This window comes from Pleurodeles waltl, chromosome 11, assembly GCF_031143425.1.
Source record: "Pleurodeles waltl isolate 20211129_DDA chromosome 11, aPleWal1.hap1.20221129, whole genome shotgun sequence".
NCBI lineage: Eukaryota > Metazoa > Chordata > Amphibia > Caudata > Salamandridae > Pleurodeles > Pleurodeles waltl.
Genome location: NC_090450.1, coordinates 923,844,588 through 923,866,176, shown reverse-complemented (window position 1 = coordinate 923,866,176; position 21,589 = coordinate 923,844,588). Strand labels below are relative to the sequence as shown.

General features: G+C 45.3%; 1 protein-coding gene and 1 long non-coding RNA gene across 2 annotated transcripts in view; one reads left to right on the top strand and one right to left on the bottom strand.

Annotated features, from left to right (window-relative positions):
• Positions 1–862: 862 nt before the first annotated feature.
• LOC138266310 (uncharacterized) lies at positions 863–6,495 on the bottom strand. Its single transcript, XR_011199492.1, has 3 exons — positions 6,263–6,495; positions 5,253–5,459; positions 863–1,886 (listed from the first exon to the last, which is right to left on the bottom strand). It is a non-coding gene; the product is annotated as an uncharacterized lncRNA (long non-coding RNA).
• Positions 6,114–21,589, top strand: part of VPS37B (VPS37B subunit of ESCRT-I) — a 47,846-nt gene continuing 32,370 nt past the window's right edge. Inside the window, exons 1-2 of the mRNA XM_069214963.1 lie at positions 6,114–6,133; positions 6,453–6,782. Coding sequence (XP_069071064.1) covers positions 6,678–6,782 — 105 coding nt within the window. The 5' untranslated portion in view covers positions 6,114–6,133; positions 6,453–6,677. The remainder of the gene's footprint in view (positions 6,134–6,452; positions 6,783–21,589) is intronic.

The window sequence follows — 21,589 nt, the reverse complement described above, 5'->3', positions numbered from 1 at the left end:
AACTATCAGGATCACCTCTGCTTTCTCCTGCTGAATTTTTGCCAAAGTTCCTGTGATCAAAGGAAATGGAGGGAAAGCATAGAGCAGTTTTTAGGGTCAGTCCACCAGCAGAGTGTCCATCCTCCATCGCCCCCCCCCCCCCACCACCACCCCCAATCAAGATGCTCTTCTGCACCAGGGCTCATTGAATATCCTCCACTGAAGAAATTCAACAACATTTTGCTGGTAGCTGAAGAAACTCCCTTAGCTTCCCATACAAACCAGAATACAATTCACAACTGTTTTTTTGACTCACAGGGCCATTCACCTAGATACCCAACCCCATCTACCCTCATTGCTTACCACCTCCGAAGGAGAGAGGTTTCTAATTAAGAATGTCATACATTTACAAACAATAATCTTGAACACTTCACTCACTTCAGATAATCCTCAACTGGTACTCTAACCGTTTTTGTAGGATGTGGCATCATGGGCAGAGCTGCGACTTTTGAACTGAGCAACCAGGTTCCAGTCTCGGTGTTGGGTCGGCATTCTGTAATTCTGGGAAAATAACAATCTCCCCATGCGTAAAAAAAGTGAATATGCTTTTGTGTAATGTAACTGGTGCCCATGTAGAATGCTCAAAAACATTCGGTCGAGTCTGAGCTATATAAAACAAAAAAACTCACTGCCATCTTTGCTAAGCACCCTTATGATTCTATGCAAACTCAGTAAGCTGTTAAAAGCACAATTGCTCGGGATCTAATGGAACTGAACGTACCTATTATTTACTGCTGTCTCTGCAACTGAAAGTGTCTGCTTTCATTATATTTCACTGGTTACTTGGGGAAGAGGGGAGCATTACCAACCACAGACACCGGGCTCATATGTGGAAAAGGCTGCTTTATTTGAAACAAGTGCACTTACAAACATAAACCTTGGCCTTTGCTTTACAAAAATAACAGCCTCAAGATAACAAACAATTCACCTATGTAACTTGCTCACCTCTCCTCCCCACCTTCCCAACTTTGCCCTTGCAGTACTGTATTTCCTTATGCTGTTTACACTGTTTGCTATCATTAAACTGCCTTCCAGTTCAGCATAACACTGAACCTGTAACTAACATAATTTCCTAACAAACATTTAACTTCATAAGTCATCCAGACATGTTGTTGTCTACCTGTTCCTCATGAACCTGGACTGCCACTTTCAACAACCCTAAATTTCTGTAAACCAGGGCAACTTATCATTCCCCGCCACTCAGAAAAACGCCCTCAGAATTTTTCTGTCCCCTGTGACTAGGAATGATCTAATGACTTTCAACAATTGGTTTAACCTGTTCCTGATCTGAAAAAGATATAGCTCCATGCCCATAAAGTACTGATGTACCCTGTCACCTCTATAAAAACTCTGCATCTTCGAAGCATAAATCAGTGTGTTTCAATATTGTTATGGCCTTGTTCCCGCAGAAAAAAAACACATCTTTTTATTAATCTTGCGCCTGACCCTCTCAATCGCCCTCGGTCTCTTTCCTATCTGCCAGAACCTACGCAAACAAATGCTGTCCCCATGATGTGTCAGCCAGTCCACTGTTTCTGGATTTCCTGAAGATCTTTTTTATACCTTTGAGGACCTCTAAGCTCTTTTTAATTACCAAATCATTCTCCCCTAAATGTATTAGCAGTATGTCTGGACATTGGACTCTCACAAGAAATGTGTTCAATGATGGTAGTAACTCCTTCCAGTGGATCCCCATTTTCCCTCCCGGCACACCCGGTACAATTCGGAATCCAAACTCTGATTCATTCCATGGCTGCTTTCTCTCACTTTCTTCTGTGACCATTTTATAAAGTTATGTCCCACCAACTAAATTGCCAAACTGGCGGCTTCTGGACCCGGCACAGAACCTGTAAGACACAAATCACAAAATCAGACACTCCCCCAGGTCCATCTTCATTCGCCATGCGCATTTATCGCTGATAGCAATCTGACTGCCACCTGCCTATGCGCATATTATCTCCGCCCTAACCCCTTCTCCCCGCTTCAGTGGCTATTCCTATTCTAAACGAGTGGTTACCAAAAGCTGAAGCCTCCAACCCTAGGCTCTTCAACCCTTTACACAGAATTGCCAGCAGCTGAAAGGCGGTGACCAACTTCTTGTCCCTATGTTGAAAAACCAGGATGCACTCTCAACCATACTGACTTCCCTTTAAATGCCTGGTCAGCTTTTGACCCACGTAGCCATAACTGTACTCCTCCTTGGCTCAGGTGTGTTTCATCCCATACTATCTCTCTGTTACCACTACTGCCCAACAACTCTGATACTCGGAATGCCCCGAACAAAAACATCCAGGACATCAGGGTGCTAAAAAGAACGGTCTCTTCTCTGTCACTACAAATTGCTGTAAGAGAGGTGATAACTTGCATCGCAAACCTAATCTTATCAGTGTCCTCGCCGGTCCTGCCCTGCCTGATTCCCTGGCCCAACCCTCCTCCTCTCCTGCCCAGCTCACTCGCCGATGGTGCATACCCCCACAACAACTTACCTATAAATGCAATGCCTGCCAACGTCCCTGCAATAGTGTCCCCTTTGTACCATTTTCAGAATATATTGTACCACGTCCTCAACCCTCTCCTAGTCTTCCTGTCACTTCCGAGTCCCATGCCTAAATATTTCATGCCAGGCCTGCGTGTAGGCTTCCTGCGTGGAGACTGCTAAAGAATTAATCACCAACTGAAGCATCCACTGCCTCCATGGCTCCGGAGGCATCTGAGTCTTGACATGCTCCGTATCCATGGCCAGTCCATGGACCTCTCCCACTGTGAACGAGACAAAGCACCTGCAACGTCACTGTCCACTCCTGGCACGTGTCTTGCCCTGAACGTGATATCATGGTGCAAGCAACCTAGAACAAACACCCACAGCAACTGGATCCCTGGCGGACTGTCTATTGACCACATGGACAACCAACAAATTATCAATCCTGAAAACCACCTTTTTATGTGCGAGCTGATGACCGCAGACAGACACTGCTACCACTAAGGGTAAGAACTCCAAGAAGGCCATGATCCGCCTACACCACTTCTGGTCTAGGGGGCCACTCCTCAACGTCCCATCTGCCCTGCCAGTAAATGCCAAAACACTTGCCACCTGCTGCATCAGAAAACATCTGGGCATCCTATTCAAATTCCTGCCAGGCCTGCAATGGAATTCCGTTAAAGAACCCTAGAAAAAGGCGCCACATGAGCAAGTCTTATTTCACTCCTGCCCCTAAGCACACATGATTGTGCTGTAGCCCTTTCCCTGACAATGACAATCCTAAGTGCCTACAGAATGTACTGCCTGTCCTTACTACCTGGCACACGAAGTTCAAGTGACGCAACAGCACTTGTATTTCTTTAACTGTGACTTTGTGCTTGCCCAACATGTCACCTAATAGCAGTCATGACCGCTTTCATGTCCTCTGGTAGGCGAACAATCATTGCCTCAGAGTCAATCTCCAAGCCCAAAAACGTCAACACTGTGCTAGGACCCACCATCCTCTCTGATGCCAGCAGTACCCCTAAGTCATCCATCATGGCTTGAAATTTGTCCAGCAGACTTTGGCAGTGCCCGAGCGCCTTGTGCCCACCAAAACGAAATCCTCCAATTAGTGTGTTATGTGTGTGTGTCCTGTTTCCCTAGTAAAGACCCATTGAAGGAATGTGCTAAAGCATTTGAAGAGAGCATGGGATATGGAGCATCCCATCCGGAGTGCCTTGTCCACATACCAACACCCATCAAAATGAATCCCCAGGACTTTGAAGTCATCAGGGTGTACCGGCAGCGAACGGAAAGCAGACTTTATATCACTTTTTGCCATTGGCGCCCCCTGTCCGATTTCCTCTACCAGAGCAAGTGCCATGTCCACTGAGGTGTACGATACTGACACCTGTTCTTCCGGAATAAAATCATTGACAGAACTGCACTCTGGCCATGAGAGGTGCTGAATGAGCCAAAAATGACCTTTCTCATTAGAGTAGGAGCCCCCCCCCCCCCAAGTGCATTGTGCCCCTCTACCTCCCTGGAAATTTGACTGCCAGTCGAATTGCTGCCCCTGTCCCATGGTAGCCCCTATTGCATTTCCAGCCCCTTAACAGTTGACCAATGCATGTCTACCAGAGCACTTGGAGCATTCATGTCTGAACTTACAATACTCATGTGTGCAGAGACCCTTGTTGAAATACCAACAGGCCCCAATCTGGCTGGACCCACTCCCCTGCACTCCTGACTGTCCCTTCCCTTTGAACCCCACCCTGGGTGGGATCGCCCTGAAAGGGCCGGTATGTTATGAGAAGCTCGCTAGCGGTGAATATCGTTTCCCCGAACCTGACAGGTTCCATTGTAGGCTGCCATAAATCTAAGTCAATTTCTCCCCACTGCAGGTTCGGGTCCACTGACATATGCACCTGAAAGGCCGCTGTCCAATTTTATATTGTGTCCTGCACTTTAGGCCTTTGAGCCAGTTGGTATTCCTCTTCTCTAGACCCTTTTTTGGACCATAATTTCCAATGTAGATGCTTCAAAATCTCTACATATTCCCCTTTCCATATTTTCTCTTTGGTTGCCAACATAGGGTGAGCTCCCAGTGGCCTGACCGTCCCCATGTATGGGAGCTTCTTGACCTTCAATTCCTTACTTTCCAGCAGCTCCACCTTAGACTCTGCTGGTGTCTCTTCGGTCCCATCTGCTCCTTGTGTCCCTTTAGTCCCTAAACTACTGTCACCTTTTGTGTTTGCTTGTCCCCTAATCTCCCTGCGCTATCTAGGTGAACCTCTGTGTCTGTCCCCACACCTGTATCTGAAACATAAACTCCTTGTTGTAAGCGGGCCTCCCCACGTCCCACAACTTCCTTTGCCTCTACTGCAACTGACACCATTGTATCTGCATGACTGCAGCAAAGCTAACTTACCTGCCACCAAGGTCGGTGGCCATTCTGGAGCCCTCCGCATCGCCAGCTGTATCTGCTACGGTGTGTCGATTACCTACTAGGCTTCCCTGCAGCACCTGCAACAACTCAGAAAAATTGTGATGAGTTGCCCCCCCACCCGCTCCCTTCCCACCCATGCCACCAATTACCCTCCATCACCAGTTTGTCATTCTCTTCTCTAAGCTCACCCTCCTCTATACTCTCTTCCTTATAATCAAGTATTGTTCACTCCATTTCCTCCTTTCCACCAAGGCCTGCGGTACCCGCCTGCCCCATAAAGTTTGACGATATGTCTGCTTATACCTTGTGATCCTCTGCTGGTGGCCACCGAGGGGCACTGCCCCGTCTGTTGTGTGACAATGAATGAGCTTCCTTGACGCAACCCATCCAGGAGCGCTCTCCTAATCCAGGGGCAGTTCGGCTAGCCACCCAGGGCCGTTCAGACTCTTCTCGGGGTCGCCAAGTCGCACTGGCCTCTCCAGAGTCTTTGTCATTTTGTGCTGTCCTTTTCTGTACAAAAGAAAACAGGACTGGTGTGCTCTTGAAACCCCATGTTTCCCCTGCAACTGTCCCTCTGTCATGCACTGAATTATCATCTAAGAGGTGGACTACCAGTCTGGCCTCCCGGACCCCTGCCTGATGGAGGCTGTCTCCCATCCATGGGAACCCTCCCATGTGAGCCACCTCGCACATGTCCTGCATCCCATAGACCCTCTCCAGTGGCTTCACTGAAAGTATTTGCCCCCCTAATCCTGTATGGACTCCTCAGTTCCCCCCAGGTCTCCCTCCAATTTCTCCCCCTCATCCCTCCATTCCAGGAGTGCTGCTACCAGCGCTGAAGCTGGCTCTTGCGCATCTCGACCCACTCTCAAAACCTTCCCCCTCCCCCTGAGCAGCCCTGTTCGCTCTCCTTTGTTGATGTTGCCGAAAAATAGCCCACACAACCACTTTCCCAATCCTCGCAGGGGGGAAACCTCCCGAAGGTCGGCTGCCCCCACCCTCTCCCAAATATCCGTTCTAAAGCGCAACTACATTTACTGAATTTGCTCAGAATCACAGGTTGTTCAGTGATTCCTAGCCGCGATTAGAAGCCGCGTCCACCAGCACCTATGGCAGTATGATTTCCCAGGATACCATCACAATGCTACCACGTGATACGATTTTCCGGTGGTGTCATCACTAAGGTAATTGGCGATTTTCAAGCCCCTAAAACCTTGGCTGATTAAAGTAGCAGAATTATGGCAAGTTTGCTTGATACGTCTGCATCCACCTGCACATACTCTGCTTCCACTCCCGCGCTACCTCCTGCTTACCTTTAGATTTTTACTTCCATTGGCCCGTCTCAATCTGCTGCTTCCACTGACTTGCGGAGCGTGCAGGGTGTGTACTTCTAAACTACCTGCCTTTCCTACACTCTCCAGTTTTGTAATTTTGTTCAGACTGCGTGTATTTTAAACTTTGGCCTTCGGCGTCATTAGATCTGTTATATCGTTTCTCTTCTAGGATACTTACGATAACCGAAGTGTTCCCTCATCACTTCCGCTTACGTAGCTACACTCCGTCTGGGGTATCCTCGGGCACCGACGTCACGTCCGCTCCTCCCTGGGGGCGGGACGAAGTTGGAAGCCTCCTGGGCGCTTCCGGTCCGGGCGCAGTCTGCATTGCTCGGGCTGCGGGGAGGAGGCAGGGGAGGCTCAGGCGGAGGCACCAGCAGCTCCAGGCGGCACCATGGCCGTGGATCTCAGTAAGTTCAGCGGCCTGAGCCTGACGCAGCTGAACGAGCTCCTGGAGGACGAGGGCAAGCTGCGCGAAATCAGCCTGGAGATGGACGAGGTGAGGAGCGGGGGCCGGGCCTGGGGGAGGAAGAGGCAGAGTACTGGACGGTGATGAGAACAAGGGTCCCTACCAAGAAATGACTTAGTTCCTTACTGGATGGAGTAACCGTGGACCCCCCCCCCCCCCTGAAAGTCTTGGGGTACCTTTCTCCATTGTGATTCAGCTTTCGACCCATTCCCCCCCAAACGTGGGGGCAGGTCTCCCCAAAGCGAAAGCAGGCCCCTTTAAGGGAGGCAGCCCCCTCCACCGAGAGCCAGGGCAGACCAGAGGCCCATTAACTGAAGGCAGACCCTCTCTACCGCCCAAGACAAAGAAGGCTGGGGCGGCCTAAAGTGGGGGAGCTTGCTTCAGGCAGAGTCGACCTCCTGGTAACGAGGTTGAATCGAGATTGTTCTTTCAGGGAGTCACCTTCCCTGGAGACCGAGCAGTAGTATGTTCCCAGGAGTAGCCTGCGACACCCCATCAGTGATGCAAGCCCCTCCTCTCCCACAAGAGAGCGGTCAGGGGTTAGTAGCCTGAGTGCCTTCTCTGCCCCAGAGGGGAAGCAGGTGTCCCATGAGAAGTACTCACCCACCTCGCTTGAGGAAGGAGACTGAGTTTCGGTTATAGAACTCAGTCAACCCCAAAGGGCGGGTAGAGCGCACGGTGGGTGGGCAGTTTATAAACCCCGCAGGAGGCTCGGGTCCCAGTGAGGTAACACCACCCCCCTCCGCCACGAGAGGCCCTTCAGAAGAGAAGGGGCGCAGCAGTCCATCCATGAACTGATGAGTGGGCAGGAGGCAACCCAGTCGTGAGCGAGAAGAGGCAGCAAGCAGCTCTCCTTCGTAGAATAGGGATAAATATTAGCATCAGACTGACGGTCCTTGAAGAGAAAATAGAGCTCCACGGTTTCTTTTTATTTCCGTGGGAAGCCAAACGCTGTCCTCTCTTTTTTTTAATTATTTTTTATCTCAGGGGTGCCCCAAAACTTGTCACCTCGTCTCTCACTGTCTGCCATTTTTCCCCTTTTCTCTTTCTGCACTCCCTGTGAGTTTAGGTGGCTCTGGCGTGAGTCTGTTTTGTTGCTTGATCCGTTTCCTGGATCCACCCCTGTGGTGTCAGGTTTTCACACTGTTTGCTGTAACTGTTTTAACCTTCCTCTACTCAGCAACCTGTGGTTGCCCTTTCATGCGGATTTTCGTTGATGTCTCCCCCATCGGGCAGACTTCCATGAATGGTTTAACTGTCCGTGTAGGGCCACCATCTGTGCCCAGCACGATCCTCCTTTGAACGCCTGGAGCTGTCAGTGTCAAAATCTTAGTTTCACGATCACGGTCGCCCAGTTGGTCACTTGTACTGACAGCCACTTGTCTCAGAATATCTGCTTCTCTGTGGGAGAGACTAGGGCAGTTGGGTGTATAGCCCACTCTTTGGATCTGCTCACCCCAGATATGTTTGAAATAAAAGCCGTGTTTCTCGATATTGTTAACTGAAAAAGCAGACCATATACGGGTCCCGATATGCCTGCTTCCTTTACTAAAATACCCAAATTTGCGCTTTGCATTGCATTTCGCTTTTTATTATGTCTATGAAATGCTTAATTTCACCTTTCGGATACTTCAATGTTAAGCTTACAGAATGTTTCTTTCTTTAAAACGGAGTCCAAAATGACCTGCTATTCTTCAGATTGGCAGCCTTGAATGCCAACTTTTGGTGATGTGATTTCATTCAGTAATTTATAAGAGCCATACTTGATCTGTGTCACGTCAGTGATTCTTCATATATGTCAACCTTAGATCACCGTGTAAAAATTCATAGTGACTTGTTGTAAAACAGCTTTCAACGGTTAACTTTAATCCCGATAATCTTATTCCAGTGAATTGATATTGAACGTGCCCTTAATATAGGATTCATTTTTGGAACCTTTTCTCAGTGTCTTGAGCGGTGGAAGATTCCACCGTTTTCGAGAGTGGCTTACCTGCCAAGGACATCAACGTTTGTATCACCTTCGGTGGGGTAACAAATATTACAGTTTAACTTCAAATGAGGCACTGGGGCACCAAGAACCCTAAGGCCTACAGTTGCGGCCCGGGATATCACATGACATCCATCAGATAAGGCTGCTGTTTTTTTTTTTTTTTCTTTCTCACTGAAGTGCTTGACTCCGCCCTCTTAGCTGTAGCACCACCTGCGATCCTGCCCTTCCAGAGGTGCTACAGTGCGGCAAAGCAGTTGTTCGTTGTTTCTGCTTCACAAGTTTTAGATTTGACTTGGGTGGCTCCACAGTTTACAGCATGACATTTTTAGCTCTGACCGTTGAGAACTTTTTTACCCGTCTGTAGGTGAAAGCTTGGTGTGACCCAAGGCACTTTAACTAGGGTACTAAAAGGTGGGGTTCTCTAAAATGGGCATGACCTACGTAATTAAGGTTGTGGCTTAAAACTGGTGAACTGCAAGCTAGTTCTCTAGTCAGCATGCTGCCTGACAAGCATTTAGGTGCGTCTTTGTGAGTTTTCTGCTGTTGCTTCCACACACATCACACAACAACAAACGCATGCCTGAAATGAGATAGACCTATTAGCTTTGTTGATGTTTTTTGGCAGTCTGACACATAAATGGGTGACATTAATGATTTTGTAGTAAATAATCAGGCTTGTTTGTTTAAAAATGGTGAATATGTGACCATCATTGTGTGCTCTGAAGAGAAGCGGAGGATTGGATGAGCATGTAATTTGGACTCACTGGCTCTCGCTGCCTAACAAATTGGAAATGTGCACTGTATATACAGTAGCTGATTGCTAAAACAATTGGGAAAACTGTTAGGTCCCAAAGGCGAGACCTATTGGCCTTGCCAATGGTGGTTGTGACAGTTGGCATTGCATATATACCTGTTGGAGGCATATGTCTGAGAAGTGCAAAGCAGTTTCACAGACTACAGCACTTAATATCATGCAGAATAATCTGAAGTTTCTGATCAAAGTTGCGTGTTTTGCAGCAGATATACAAGAAGTGATGCATACCTGTTAAGATATACGAAAGACAAGCTTTTGATCTTTAAGAATCTGATTTTTCGAACTTTCACTGAAAACATGTCAGCTTGGCTGTAATGACTGTGCAGTTGAACTAAAATAATACTTAGTGGTTTTGTGCAAGTGTGCCTAGATTGGAAGTGATTGTTTGCAGTGGGAGCTTGACTTGAATCCGAGCCGGGTGGTAATTATGAACCTCGGCATGCCTGCTGTATGAGGATCTGCTGTTTGGAGAAGCAGGGGGCCTGATCATCTGCTAGCTGGAGGTGGGAATTTCACCTCTCAGTGTGACGTGCCACTTCTGCTAGGTGAGAAACTGGTGAATCTCTTTAGCGGTGTTTGAGTGCCAAAGGGTGTTAAAAAAAAAAAAAAAAGCCACTCGCATATGCATGCGGAGCATCACTTCATCGAAAAAAAAATGAAGGGGGGGCTGGCTTGGGTGGTGCAGCGAGCTCCCATTGTAGGACAGCAGATTAGGACCATCTGTCCACTGCACTTGTTGATTCGGGGACAGCTTTTCCATCTCCTAGGAGGGACGTTAGCCAGCTCATTGTGCTACAGCAAGATGTGGCTACCGAGGCTTGTAGATTTAGGCTGTTCTGGTGCCTGCTGATGTCTGGGTGTGTTGGATGAAACAAAAACCTCCATGCGTTACCACATTTTAAATGGAGACTCCACGACTGCCTGTCAGTTCTCTTGCCCAGTTTCACTTCGTTTTACAAAATACGGTCACGGTTACTGGAGCCTGTACACAGTGTAGTTTGGAAAAGGGTTTGGCCTATCGCTTTTTGTACACATCTTACATGGTTGTGCTTGTGTTGTTGCATAAAAGCAATTTTTTTTTTTACTACTGAGTTTGCCATGAATGATGAAAAAGTGTTACTTACGGTGACTCCTGTGAGTAGTACGATTTGTGATCATTCATTCGGTTCTGAAGTGCACTCCGTTCATGTCACGGCTGCATCTAGCAGCGCATTATGCATAAAGTGAGATGTTTAAGTGTGAGAGAGAGGATTGCACTTTTCATATTCCTCCCGGTACTTCTTGAAGCCGGAAATTAGTTGGATTCTGTTTCAGGGAACAACCGTGCCTTTTTTTGTTTGCCTGACATGGGTGGTTGCTTATCCGCGCTTATTCAATCTGCTGATGGACTGCTTTGTGAAGGTGGTGCTAAGTAACACGTTCATTTCATTCTTTCATTAGACATTTTGTTTTTAGAAGTGTTCTTGACCGCGTACAAAGGGATTTCACAGATGTGGGTGAGCAACGAGAAATGATCTGCTACCCTGTGACTGGCCACCCCAGGGGTAGTAGACAGCCCATTGATTTACAGGCCTGGGGGAAGCAGGCGAGACTGTTCATTCTTCGACTATCATCAGTGAGTGATAGTCCTTGTGGGGAGATAAGAGGATATTTGGCAACTGTCAGAGGCTGAATGCAAATCTCTGTATATTGGACCCCTCCCCACCCCCGGATCAGGAAACATCGTTCAGTGCAGTCTTTTTTTTAATTTTATTTGAGTAGCTTGGTTTTTTTCATACCGAAGCAGAGTATCAATGTCGAACAGCAATTTGCATGTGTGCAAACCATCTTGCACATTTCGTTTGTTCTTTAACCAAGAAGGAGTCGTAGCGACGGCTGTTCTCTTGTACACAAGATGTCTGTGAATCGAATGATTTGCAGTGGTAGAACTTAGATTTCTTGGGAGCCTGGGCCGTAATCTCCAATTTGGGGCCTAACTGTAATTAAAAGGCAGGGGTGGTTGCAAATTTGGTTGCATCAAATTCTGTATTTTTGTGTGTGCACTCCACCAGGTAGGCAACACTAAGTTGTTGGGTTCTGAAAGACCATGCCTGGACAGCAGCAGTTTGGAGACTGTGACAAATGACAGGTTTATTGGTGGGTAAACCCTGAGATGGAAAGAGAAACTCAACTGCCAATCATCATTCTTCTTCCCTGACCCTCCTACTCTGCTTCGCTGCCAGGTAGTTCCTGGGATGGAAAGGAAAACACAAGCATTCTCTGCGTCACAGGAAAACAATGGCAAGATCGGCGCCAAGGACTTTAATAGACAGTGTCCATCTTGGAGATGTGCCAGAAGTCTTTAACTCAATAGGGAGCGTCCGCCTTGGAAATGCGCAGATTGATGCCGTTTGGCCTCCACCTGTCTTCCACTGCATGATCGGTGACTGATTCTCCCATGCTGCCTGGATTCAGTGAGCTGTCAGGTCACATTGTCTTGCTTATGGAATAGACCTTGCTTGTTGGGCTCGTTGCATCGCATCAGGCATTGCCCATTGATTCAGTCTAATCAACGGCTGCAAGTTTGGCTGAGATGTATCATTTCAAGAAGTGTCTATGTAAGAAGATTCAGCGCTTATGGGAATAGGCAAGTGTGGAATTGTCCCCTCTAAACTGTTGTCGCGTGTAAGTGTACTTCTGGCTTCAGTTTATCTACAGAGGCACAGTATTGTTTCAGCCGTCAGCTCCTCCTTGTATGACAAACACCCCTTCTGGTCTGTACAGTCATTGCATGTGGCGATGTTTATTGCCTATGAGTCGGTTCCATTTCATGCAAATAGGCTTAAACCTACTCCAATGCGTCGCTTGGCTTTCAGTATAAACGTTTCGTCCCTCAGACATAAAGTTCTAAAACGTGACAAAGAATGTCTGTTTTCACTGATCAAGGATATGAACATATACTTCAGAGAAACAAAATCAGTTGATAGCACGCAGTAGACGAGTGCTAGTAAAATGGTGTAGAAAATCATCAGTGCTTACCCAGTTGAGCAAATAACATACTTAACCAGTTTTAAAATATCCCGTTGCTAGGTTGCAGACAGCCCGTGTACCGAAATGCGATGTTCAAATGCTCTTATTTTGTTGCCTACAGAGGATGTATTTTAACATAACTTTGTATTTGTGAATGCAGTTGGCTTCGTGGTTTAATCGTGTACTTGGCGCTTCGCCTGCTTTCTACCCTGCTGTTCTGTTTCCAGGTATGCAACATACACTTTCTGGATAACTGGAAGTGCAATGGGCAAACCAGGGAGTAGGTACACAAAGCATCGGGTATTAGCCATTTCCAGGCTGTGCTGTGTCTGCTGCTCGCACAAAGTGCGGTGTCTCACGCCATTTCCCTGTCATTTTTCATTGCTTTGCCTTTGGAATTCTCTATGATTTGTTTTGGTGCAAATCATTATCACAGTACTACATAAAACAATGAGATGAGTACTTTTATTTAAAGCATAAGCTCAAGGTCACTTTCCTTATCCGTGCAGACACGACCTCAGCGTATTTGTATGATGTGTTGGTCTCCTGAACTTCAGTGTTTTGTGAGTTAGTAATGAAACCGAGAAACTCTTTATCAGAGCTCTATTAATTATCTAAGTGTCTTGAAGTATCACTCCTCATGGGCGTGTAAAGGAAGCCAGCTGAGATGGAATGTATGCTTCTGAGCACTGCACTCTGAGTGGAGAACAACCGCACTCCACGTCTCGGTGAGTTTTCACTGAGTCATCAACCAGGGCATAATTGTAGAAAACCAGGCTGTAGTTGTGTGTGTGTTGTGTGTGTGTGTGTGTTTTTTTTTTTTCTTGGTTAGTAAGGAGGTCTGTTACAATCCTATCCCTCCACAACCCAGGGCTTGTGTTTATCTTTAAGAATTTGCTTCTTACACTAGTAGGATCCACTCATCTGTCTTCGTATACGGTCTGGGTGATCGATGCACCCGACACCACTTATATAGTAGTTTGCCCAATTTACTCTTAATTTGCATCACTTCCAGAATTATCTTGCTGATTCTCTTTCGCCCTTCAGCACCTTTGCACCATGTGCATTATTTTACTTGATAAGAAGTCCTTATTGGTTCACAGTGCCCAATTTGCATCAGATATATGTAGCAAGTGGAAGCTGTGCACCAAGACTTAAGGGTGAGAGTGGGTGACGCAAGAGCGAAGATTGTTTGTGAGCCTTTAACGGCAGCTGGGCGAGAAGAGTTAATTTAAGAGCTCAGAGAAAATCCCAGATGAAATGATGTTGTGTAAACTTCCTTTTTATTTTAACAGCCCCTTATTGCAAATGTTCTCTTATCAAAAGCATAAGCACATGCTTTGGTAGCATATCATTCACATTGTTCTGGATATAGCTGTTGGTGCAACCCAGGGATGAAAAAAGCTATTTTCAAAATATATGGGGAGTTACATTAGCTGCTATATGTTTTATAACCCACATCCTGGGGTGCTGTGCTTTTCTCCATATGTATATCTTATATTTTTCCTGTTCATACTTTGAACATTGCCTGGTTCTTTCTTTGCCCTCCCAGCTAAGCTCGTAGTAATCAACAGGAATCATGTATAAAGGATGTAATAGCAGTCTTCCCCTAGGTGGCATGCTTCATCATCTGTCTACCTCTTCGCTAGGTGGGCGATCCAGTATCCAGCTGGCTCTCAACAAGTGGGGCTCTTTTGCAGAGATCTTTCTCCTTCTGGCCTGGTATTTGCCAAAGCTCAAGTCACTGCCCTATTAGAATAGGTAAAGGCGGGATGGTAGATTGGATAAAGGTGTAGGTAAAATTGGCTTTGGGCCCTCACTTGACACTGTTTATTCCTTGTGAGTATCTGTACCAATATGAAAAACAGAACTAAACCAACCAGGCATAGCAACGAGCCCTTGGTTTTACTGTGAGCATGATATGTTTCATACCACTAATTGCCCCAAAGAGTCCTAGGCATTTCATCAGGGCCAGAAACAACCCTAATCTACTGAGCTGGGTCTTAAACAGAAAATGAAAGGTATCTAAAAATGTGCTATATCTAGATCACTTTAAGGAAAAGGAGTTTTCAAATGTAAGAATAATTATTTTCATGCTCCATGACCTGTAAAAGAACAGAAACACAAAGTATGCATCAAAAACAATGTATTTCCTTATTTTGAATAAAACTGTGTTTTTTTTTACCGTGCCCCCGCCTTGCATGCGACGAACATGAGTATAGCACTCTATGGAGTACATAAAGGAAGATCAAGCTCCAAGTGAACATGCACAAGTAATGCATGTATTAGAAAAAGAAAAAAAAAATCAACACTTACCAATTCGGTCTATATGAAGTGCCCCTGATGGTACAACTTGGAGTTACGTACCCTCAATTAACTGCATGGAAGAACAAAGCAAATAAATCAAATAGGGAGACAGCACAGAAGAGGGTCTGTCTTGCAAAGCATGATGGTTGAGAACAACTTACAATGGCGCAGTTGTAGCGCAGCAGGTACCCTGCCTCTGAGATCCCTGGAAGATAACTATGGACTGTGGGGGAACCATTTTTAAACCTGGTTTCTACTTGTGGAGTGGAGATGTGACTCCAGGGTGTCGCTTGCGTCCGTGCAGTGTGGTCGGTATCTTTTTATTTTTTTATTTTTTTTTACAGCTAATCAGAAGTTTGACAAGGAAGAAGAAAAAAGAACAAAGTAAATACACATTACAGAAATGTAAACAATATGTGCTCCCACCAAGGGTAAAATGGCGGGCGAGTGAGGCAATCCTTGGGCAAGGTGCTTCCCTGGAGAGAGGGGACAGATGATTCAAATAGACATTGTCCACACAACTGGACATGTACATCTCACTTAACTACAAAACCCCTAGCTCCTCCCAGATTGTGTGGCCACCATATTAAAGAGGTTGCAGTTCAAATGTGTGTGAACCAATTGAGAAAGGTGGCTGTTTCAAATGTACATGAACAATCTGAGGAAAACCCCATGCAGTATGCAACTGAGTCAGTAGTTTAGATCCCTGATTTATGAGTTTATTTCATTTGGGTTATTCATAAGTAAAGGAAGAAGGAAAAATAGATGTAAATACCTCACTATGACCATTATTCGTGTAGTATCCATCTTGGAATGGGGAGTAAGGCATTTTCTTTGCTTCAGCTCTGTTTCACATTCAGAGTGACGACAGGGACCCTGCTGTCAAAATGGAACACAGGTTTGTCATCCAGCCAGCACTTCCTGCTTAAAGCAACGCAGATTCACAGCCACAGTGCTCCAGTGTAATTGAGCTCTTCCCTCGTGCACATGCTTCACGGACGCACTGTTTTAAATTTATGCACATGCTTTGCACAACTTATTTTTTATTATTATGATTATTGTGATTATTTTTACTGTTTAGGAATGCTCAGTGCGACACCTGCTTTGTGGCTGCCACAATTCCTTTGCTTTTTCTGGCCTTTGCTCAGTGTTGCATGCCTCCAGGACTCCACAATCTGCACCTGGACTCAGGAGCGCCGCCCGGGTGGGGTTCCAGGATACTATCTACAAGGGGCCGGCTGCTGGAGCTCATCACTCCTGCGGCCATCTTCCTTGGTGGCTAGGTGAACCCACTCTTCCCCGCTCCTAGTCACCCCCTCTTTTGCGGGGCACTTGATAGTGCTTTTTAGGGTCGAGCATGTGTATCGCAGCGAGACGCTTTAGTTATTAGAAAAGGGCTCGGAGCCCTGTCGATGTCACGTCAGTGTGTTTGATTGGTTTGTGGGCTTGCCTAGTAAAATCTGCTTGCTTTCATTAGTGGAAGGCATGCACACGTCATGCCTTTTCCGGTGGTTAGCCCTCCTCGAGCGCAGTGACCCAGTAAAGAAAACATGCGAGGCTCTCTGTTTTCTGTTGGATCGTGGACTACTTTTTCTCTATTTTCCTAGCGCGATTTCGCTTGGCAGAAGTCGAGCGCTTACACAGTTAATTTCACTTTTTTACGTACATAAAAGCACTTTTGCCGATAGATGAAAAGTCGGGTTAGGAGTTTACAACGCGATCAGCTCTAACATGAGCAAACGTGAGACCCGTTGCATTGCAAATGCTTGTTTTTTCTCTAAACATCCGGTTATCCACCACTGTCCACCCCTCCCCATACATGGCAAGGTTTATTTTATGAGGTGGAGCACTGACCCTTCGGGCAAATGGACAAAGAACAGGTGTTCTGTTCAGTCAGAAACTGATTAGCAATTAAGATGCCTTTAAATCTTATTCTTGTCACATTTGCTCTGTGTTCAGAGACAGAGGTCAAAAGTCAGTTTGTCTTCTTGCAGTGCAAATACTTTTCCTTGTGACTGCAGAGTTCCAGGATTTTGTAAGGTGAAATGAAAGGCTTTTAGAATCAGGGTTTTCCTAACACACATTTATATAACTAAGCGAACTTTACAAACATTTCAAAATATATTTCAGTACCTGTGAAAGACCATTTTTTCTACTTCTGTGTGATTAAAAAAAATATATATATATATATACACATTAATAGAATGGAAAAAAAGTAAGAACACTTTACTTGGTGATGTGCAAATGATAAATGTTTTCTGAAACCCAATTTTCAGATTGTTAATACACTATGGTTTTATCAGTAAAGCTTTAAGTTAGGGGGAAGCTTTTTGGACATTTCTTGGAAATCTACTGTCTGTAAATGACAGTGTGCTACCACGTCATGCTTTTGTAATATATTTATTAAAAGTGAGTGTTTAAACATAAACTGAGAAACTCCTGCTCTGATGGCAAAGCTATTAGTAAACTAAGAGGCAAGTAATGCATGTATCATGTGTACCCTATATGTGGGCTGCATTTATTATACATGGAGCAAACGTATTGTGTATTTAATCAAGATAATTTTTTTTTTGTTTTTTTTTTTAAACAGCAGACATGCTGAACTCACATATTTGAAGGGGCACTCATATGTGAGAATAAAGAAAAAGGCGACTGTAAAATACAATATTTGCTTAGGATCACACAATTTGAGACCTGTTTCCGGGTCAAGTACATTACAGTTAGGTAGAGTACATTATTCAAGCTACTCGACCTGCAGGCCTAGTAACATTTTAATGATTTTTCGAGGCCTGCCATACTAATCTCCACCTGATTGACAAAGCAATAAGCCACCCATTGGTGAGACCTTATTGGCTTTGCCAATGCTTGTTTTTGATCTTTCATGTGAGTCGTAGGGATGGGGAGTGATACTTTTCTTCAGACAGACCAAGGACAAAACCATGCGTCTTCAATGCACAGTAGAAAATTATATGCCCTGCAGCCTGTTTCATGTTGGACATCTTGTAGAGCTGCCTATCACCCGCTTACAGTTCTGCGTTCCAATAACATTTTAATACAGCACAGTGCCATCTCTAATCACTTAAAAATAGGTTCCTGCTATCACTCACTTATTGACCTCTAAATGCTTGGCAGTTGAGCTGGTGTTTGCAGAATTAAACCAGTGACCTTTTGATCATGCCGATTGTAGCGTTAAATGCCATATTTTACTGAACCACCTTCCTGGGGTGTGGAAGTTTGATGTGACTTTTCAAGGTATTTAAATAATCTTCGTTGGTGAGATACTGTATAAAGATAGATTTCGATAGGGTGTTGGTTTTCCATATAAACCCCAGTGAGAGAAAACTATTATGCAAATGGTGCTTAGAGGCTTCTTTCCTATTAAGGATTTCCAGGTCTGTTATGTGGTAATTGAAATGTATTTCTCCCATTGATGTGATATTGAAGTAGGAAAGAGTGTTTGGAGCAAGAAGTGTTTTGATATTTGAAGAATGTTATATTAGCAATCAGTGTAGCTTGCCATCCAGCTGGTTTTCTCAAATGTAATTTTGATTTCCACTAGGGATCACTGTTCAAAAGTTTGCTGACGCCCACATAAACTACCTTTTGCTGTAGATCGAAAACTTTGGAATAACAAAATGCATATTGCTTTTACAAATGTAACTTTTTAATGGATTTTGAGCTATGCCAAGTAACACTAGCAAAGAAAATAAAACCTGATGCCTTGATTTTTTTTGTGCTCACGTTGACAATTCTTGCTTGTAGAGCAAAAACACCAAGTCTGACTTTCATACCTTTTAAATAAATGATATTCTGTTATTGGTTTGTGGAGCCAGTTGAGTTCCCGGTTCTTTGGTTGTCTTCTGTACGCTATTTCCATATTTGATTGGCCTTCAGTCTTGTAGGGAAGTGTCAGCGGCCTTCCGCAGGTCTTTAACGCATCTTGGAACCTCAGCTGGAGGTTGTGGATTTAAGGCGGGGGGCTTTGGGTCTGGAAGGATCTCATGAGACAGTTGAGTGCTTTGAGGTGCAGTTGGGACAGCAAGACCTTTGAAGTTTTAGGCTGATTTGAGACATGATTGCAAAAACCGAGATCCAGAGTTCCTTGTTGGTTGCCAACGTATGCTTTGTTTTATTCTGGTTTCGTTTAGCTTGTGTTTTTGGGAAATGTAGTTGTGTACTAGTGAGCTGTTTCGACTTGGTTCAAATATTTTCGAGCGTCTTAAGTTCTATTATTAAAAAAAAAAAAAAAAAGTTCTCCCCCTTTCTACACAGTGCATAGTTCGTTGTTTCCAGGCGCTGGCTCGTCCTGTGAGTTATGTTGTAACAACCTCACAGCTCCCGCGCAGCATGCGTGAAACCCTGCCAGACATCTCCTGAATTGTATGCTTTCTGTTCAGGATTAGTCCTCTGCATCAGTAAAGTCCACTTCCCCCTTGAGCAGCATTACATATTTCCCCCCTTTCACCACGCCCCTCTCCCTCCGTGTTATGCTAGTTTGCATTTGTCTGCCCAATTTGCATTCATTCCTCGTCGCTCAGGCTCCATCGGTTGGTCCGTGACGAGGGGTGTTTTCAGAGTCTCTGGTCTGCGGTTAAAGTTCGAACTGACCTCCTTTCCCAGCGGAAGCGCTTGTCTTCTGCAGTTTAGACTCTCCTATATATAGTTTAGCCCTCTCCATCTTTCTTCCTGTCTCGGGGCTCCCAACAAATCATCGATTATCCCACACTCGTCGCCTGTGCTGGTGTCTGCCGCCTCCTGCAGTGTTTTCAGCGGCTTCTTCTACAGACACCTTCTGACCAGTGGCCTAACGCACAACGACGCGGCTTCTCTCCCTTGCAAAGTGCGGCGAGAGGCCGCTGAGCTTCCCATATCTCTCAGAGCGTACAAAGGCGGCTTCTGAAATATTGGCCGCAGAAGTTTTTCTTTAACGCACAGAAAGAAGCGTTTTACCTTAGTACATCCGATTATTTGAAAAGTGTTTATTAAAAATGAGTTTTTAACCATGCGTTGAGAAACATCCCTGTCTGATAACGTTGCGTACACGTAACTAAGAGACAAGTCATTTGTCACGTATACCTTAAATTCCTCAGATTAATTTTGTAGATGGAACAGCATTATAGGCTATTAAGCACAAGGCGTTTTTGAACACTGTACACCAGTGGTTCCCAACCTTTTCACTTCTGTGGACCCCCATTTTATCAATACTGGAGCCAGGGGACCCCCACTGAATCATTATTGGAACAGGGAGACCCCCACTGAGTCAATACTGATAGCTGGGACCTAATATTATTACATTTTTTAAGCAGCCGCGGACCCCCTGATGAGGCTTCGCGGACCCCCAGGGGTCCCCGGCCCACAGGTTGGGAACCACTGCTGTACACTGTGAACCCATTTATTTGCAGGTGTTCTGATATAAAGGACCCTCGGTGAAATAAGATATTTGCCTTGGATCACACAGTTTGTTCAAGCAATAAAGACGGGATTGATTCCATATTTTTGTTTCATACTGTGCAGTTCAGCCACTGGGTGGTTATTTCTTTGTTGTATAAAATGTTAAAGCGTTGTCCTCAGTTCTTGGAGGATTAGACGAGAGCTGGGCTACATGTAGAACCCACATTCCATTTTGGGCAGTTTTATATAGTGCACACTTTGCAGAAGGACATAAGAGTGCTTCACAACAGAGACTAGAGTTACATTTGTTCATTTTTTTCAACATAAGGAGGTTTGCAGACATTCACAGGGTGCTGAGGGAGGCTGGAATTCAAACCTGGTCCCCCATGATAGATGGTCAGCATCTCTGGCCACTAAACCGAATCACCTCTACTGAAAGCTCGACTCCTTTTGGGATCAAGATTCTAAAAGAAGCTGAGCTAGAGCCAGGCATGTGACTCGAGCCAGGCTCTAACTCTTAGTGGCTTGACCACCTCTGTGTATTTGTGCCACTCAAACTTTTGTGTGTTCACGTGTTATAGCTCTCAAAGTGCTGAATGCTCTTTTTAACTGACACACACAAGCAGTGGTAAACTTCTGCTTTGATCTGCCTTTGCTTGGTTCTGCAAGATCTTATTGGCTTCCAGGTACCACGTCCTGATGGCTTCTGGGGCACCGGTCTGTTTTAGCAGGCAGATTGACAAAAGAGACTATCGTGAATATCTGGTACAATGTGATCATGTTTCTGTGATGCATTTTACGTGGTGTCTAATGCACAGCACACACTCCTAAGAGCCTTTGCTCCACACAGATCGATGCATTCAGCTTGCTCTTTGAACAGAGTGCCCTAAACCCTGGAACAGTAGACATCATGCACTGTTAAAAAGCCTTTGTGGGCTCAAGCTAGTTTTTTGGTGCCCATCAGTAGGCTCACTGCTAAATACTTCCTGGCTTGCTTTGCTGTGCTTGGAGCGAATCTACTGTACCTGTTAGCTTTACCCTTCACGTATGACTAAACTGCAGAAATGTTGACTTGTGTCTCTCCTCTCTTGTTCTTTAAATCTATTGGGTATCCAGTCGGCTTTGCTAGAAGTTTCAAAGTACTTAATCACTTTAGCTAGAGGTTTGAACGGTGCCCTTATAGTCTTTGATTTATTGGCATCGTTTGTACAGTGTACCACTCCTTTTTTTGCTTCAAGGGTTGACTGAGGTGGGAGACTGCTGGGCGTTGAAATGGTTTCAGTGTTGTGTATCTGGGATATCAAGCTGTCATTAAATTTGTGCAAT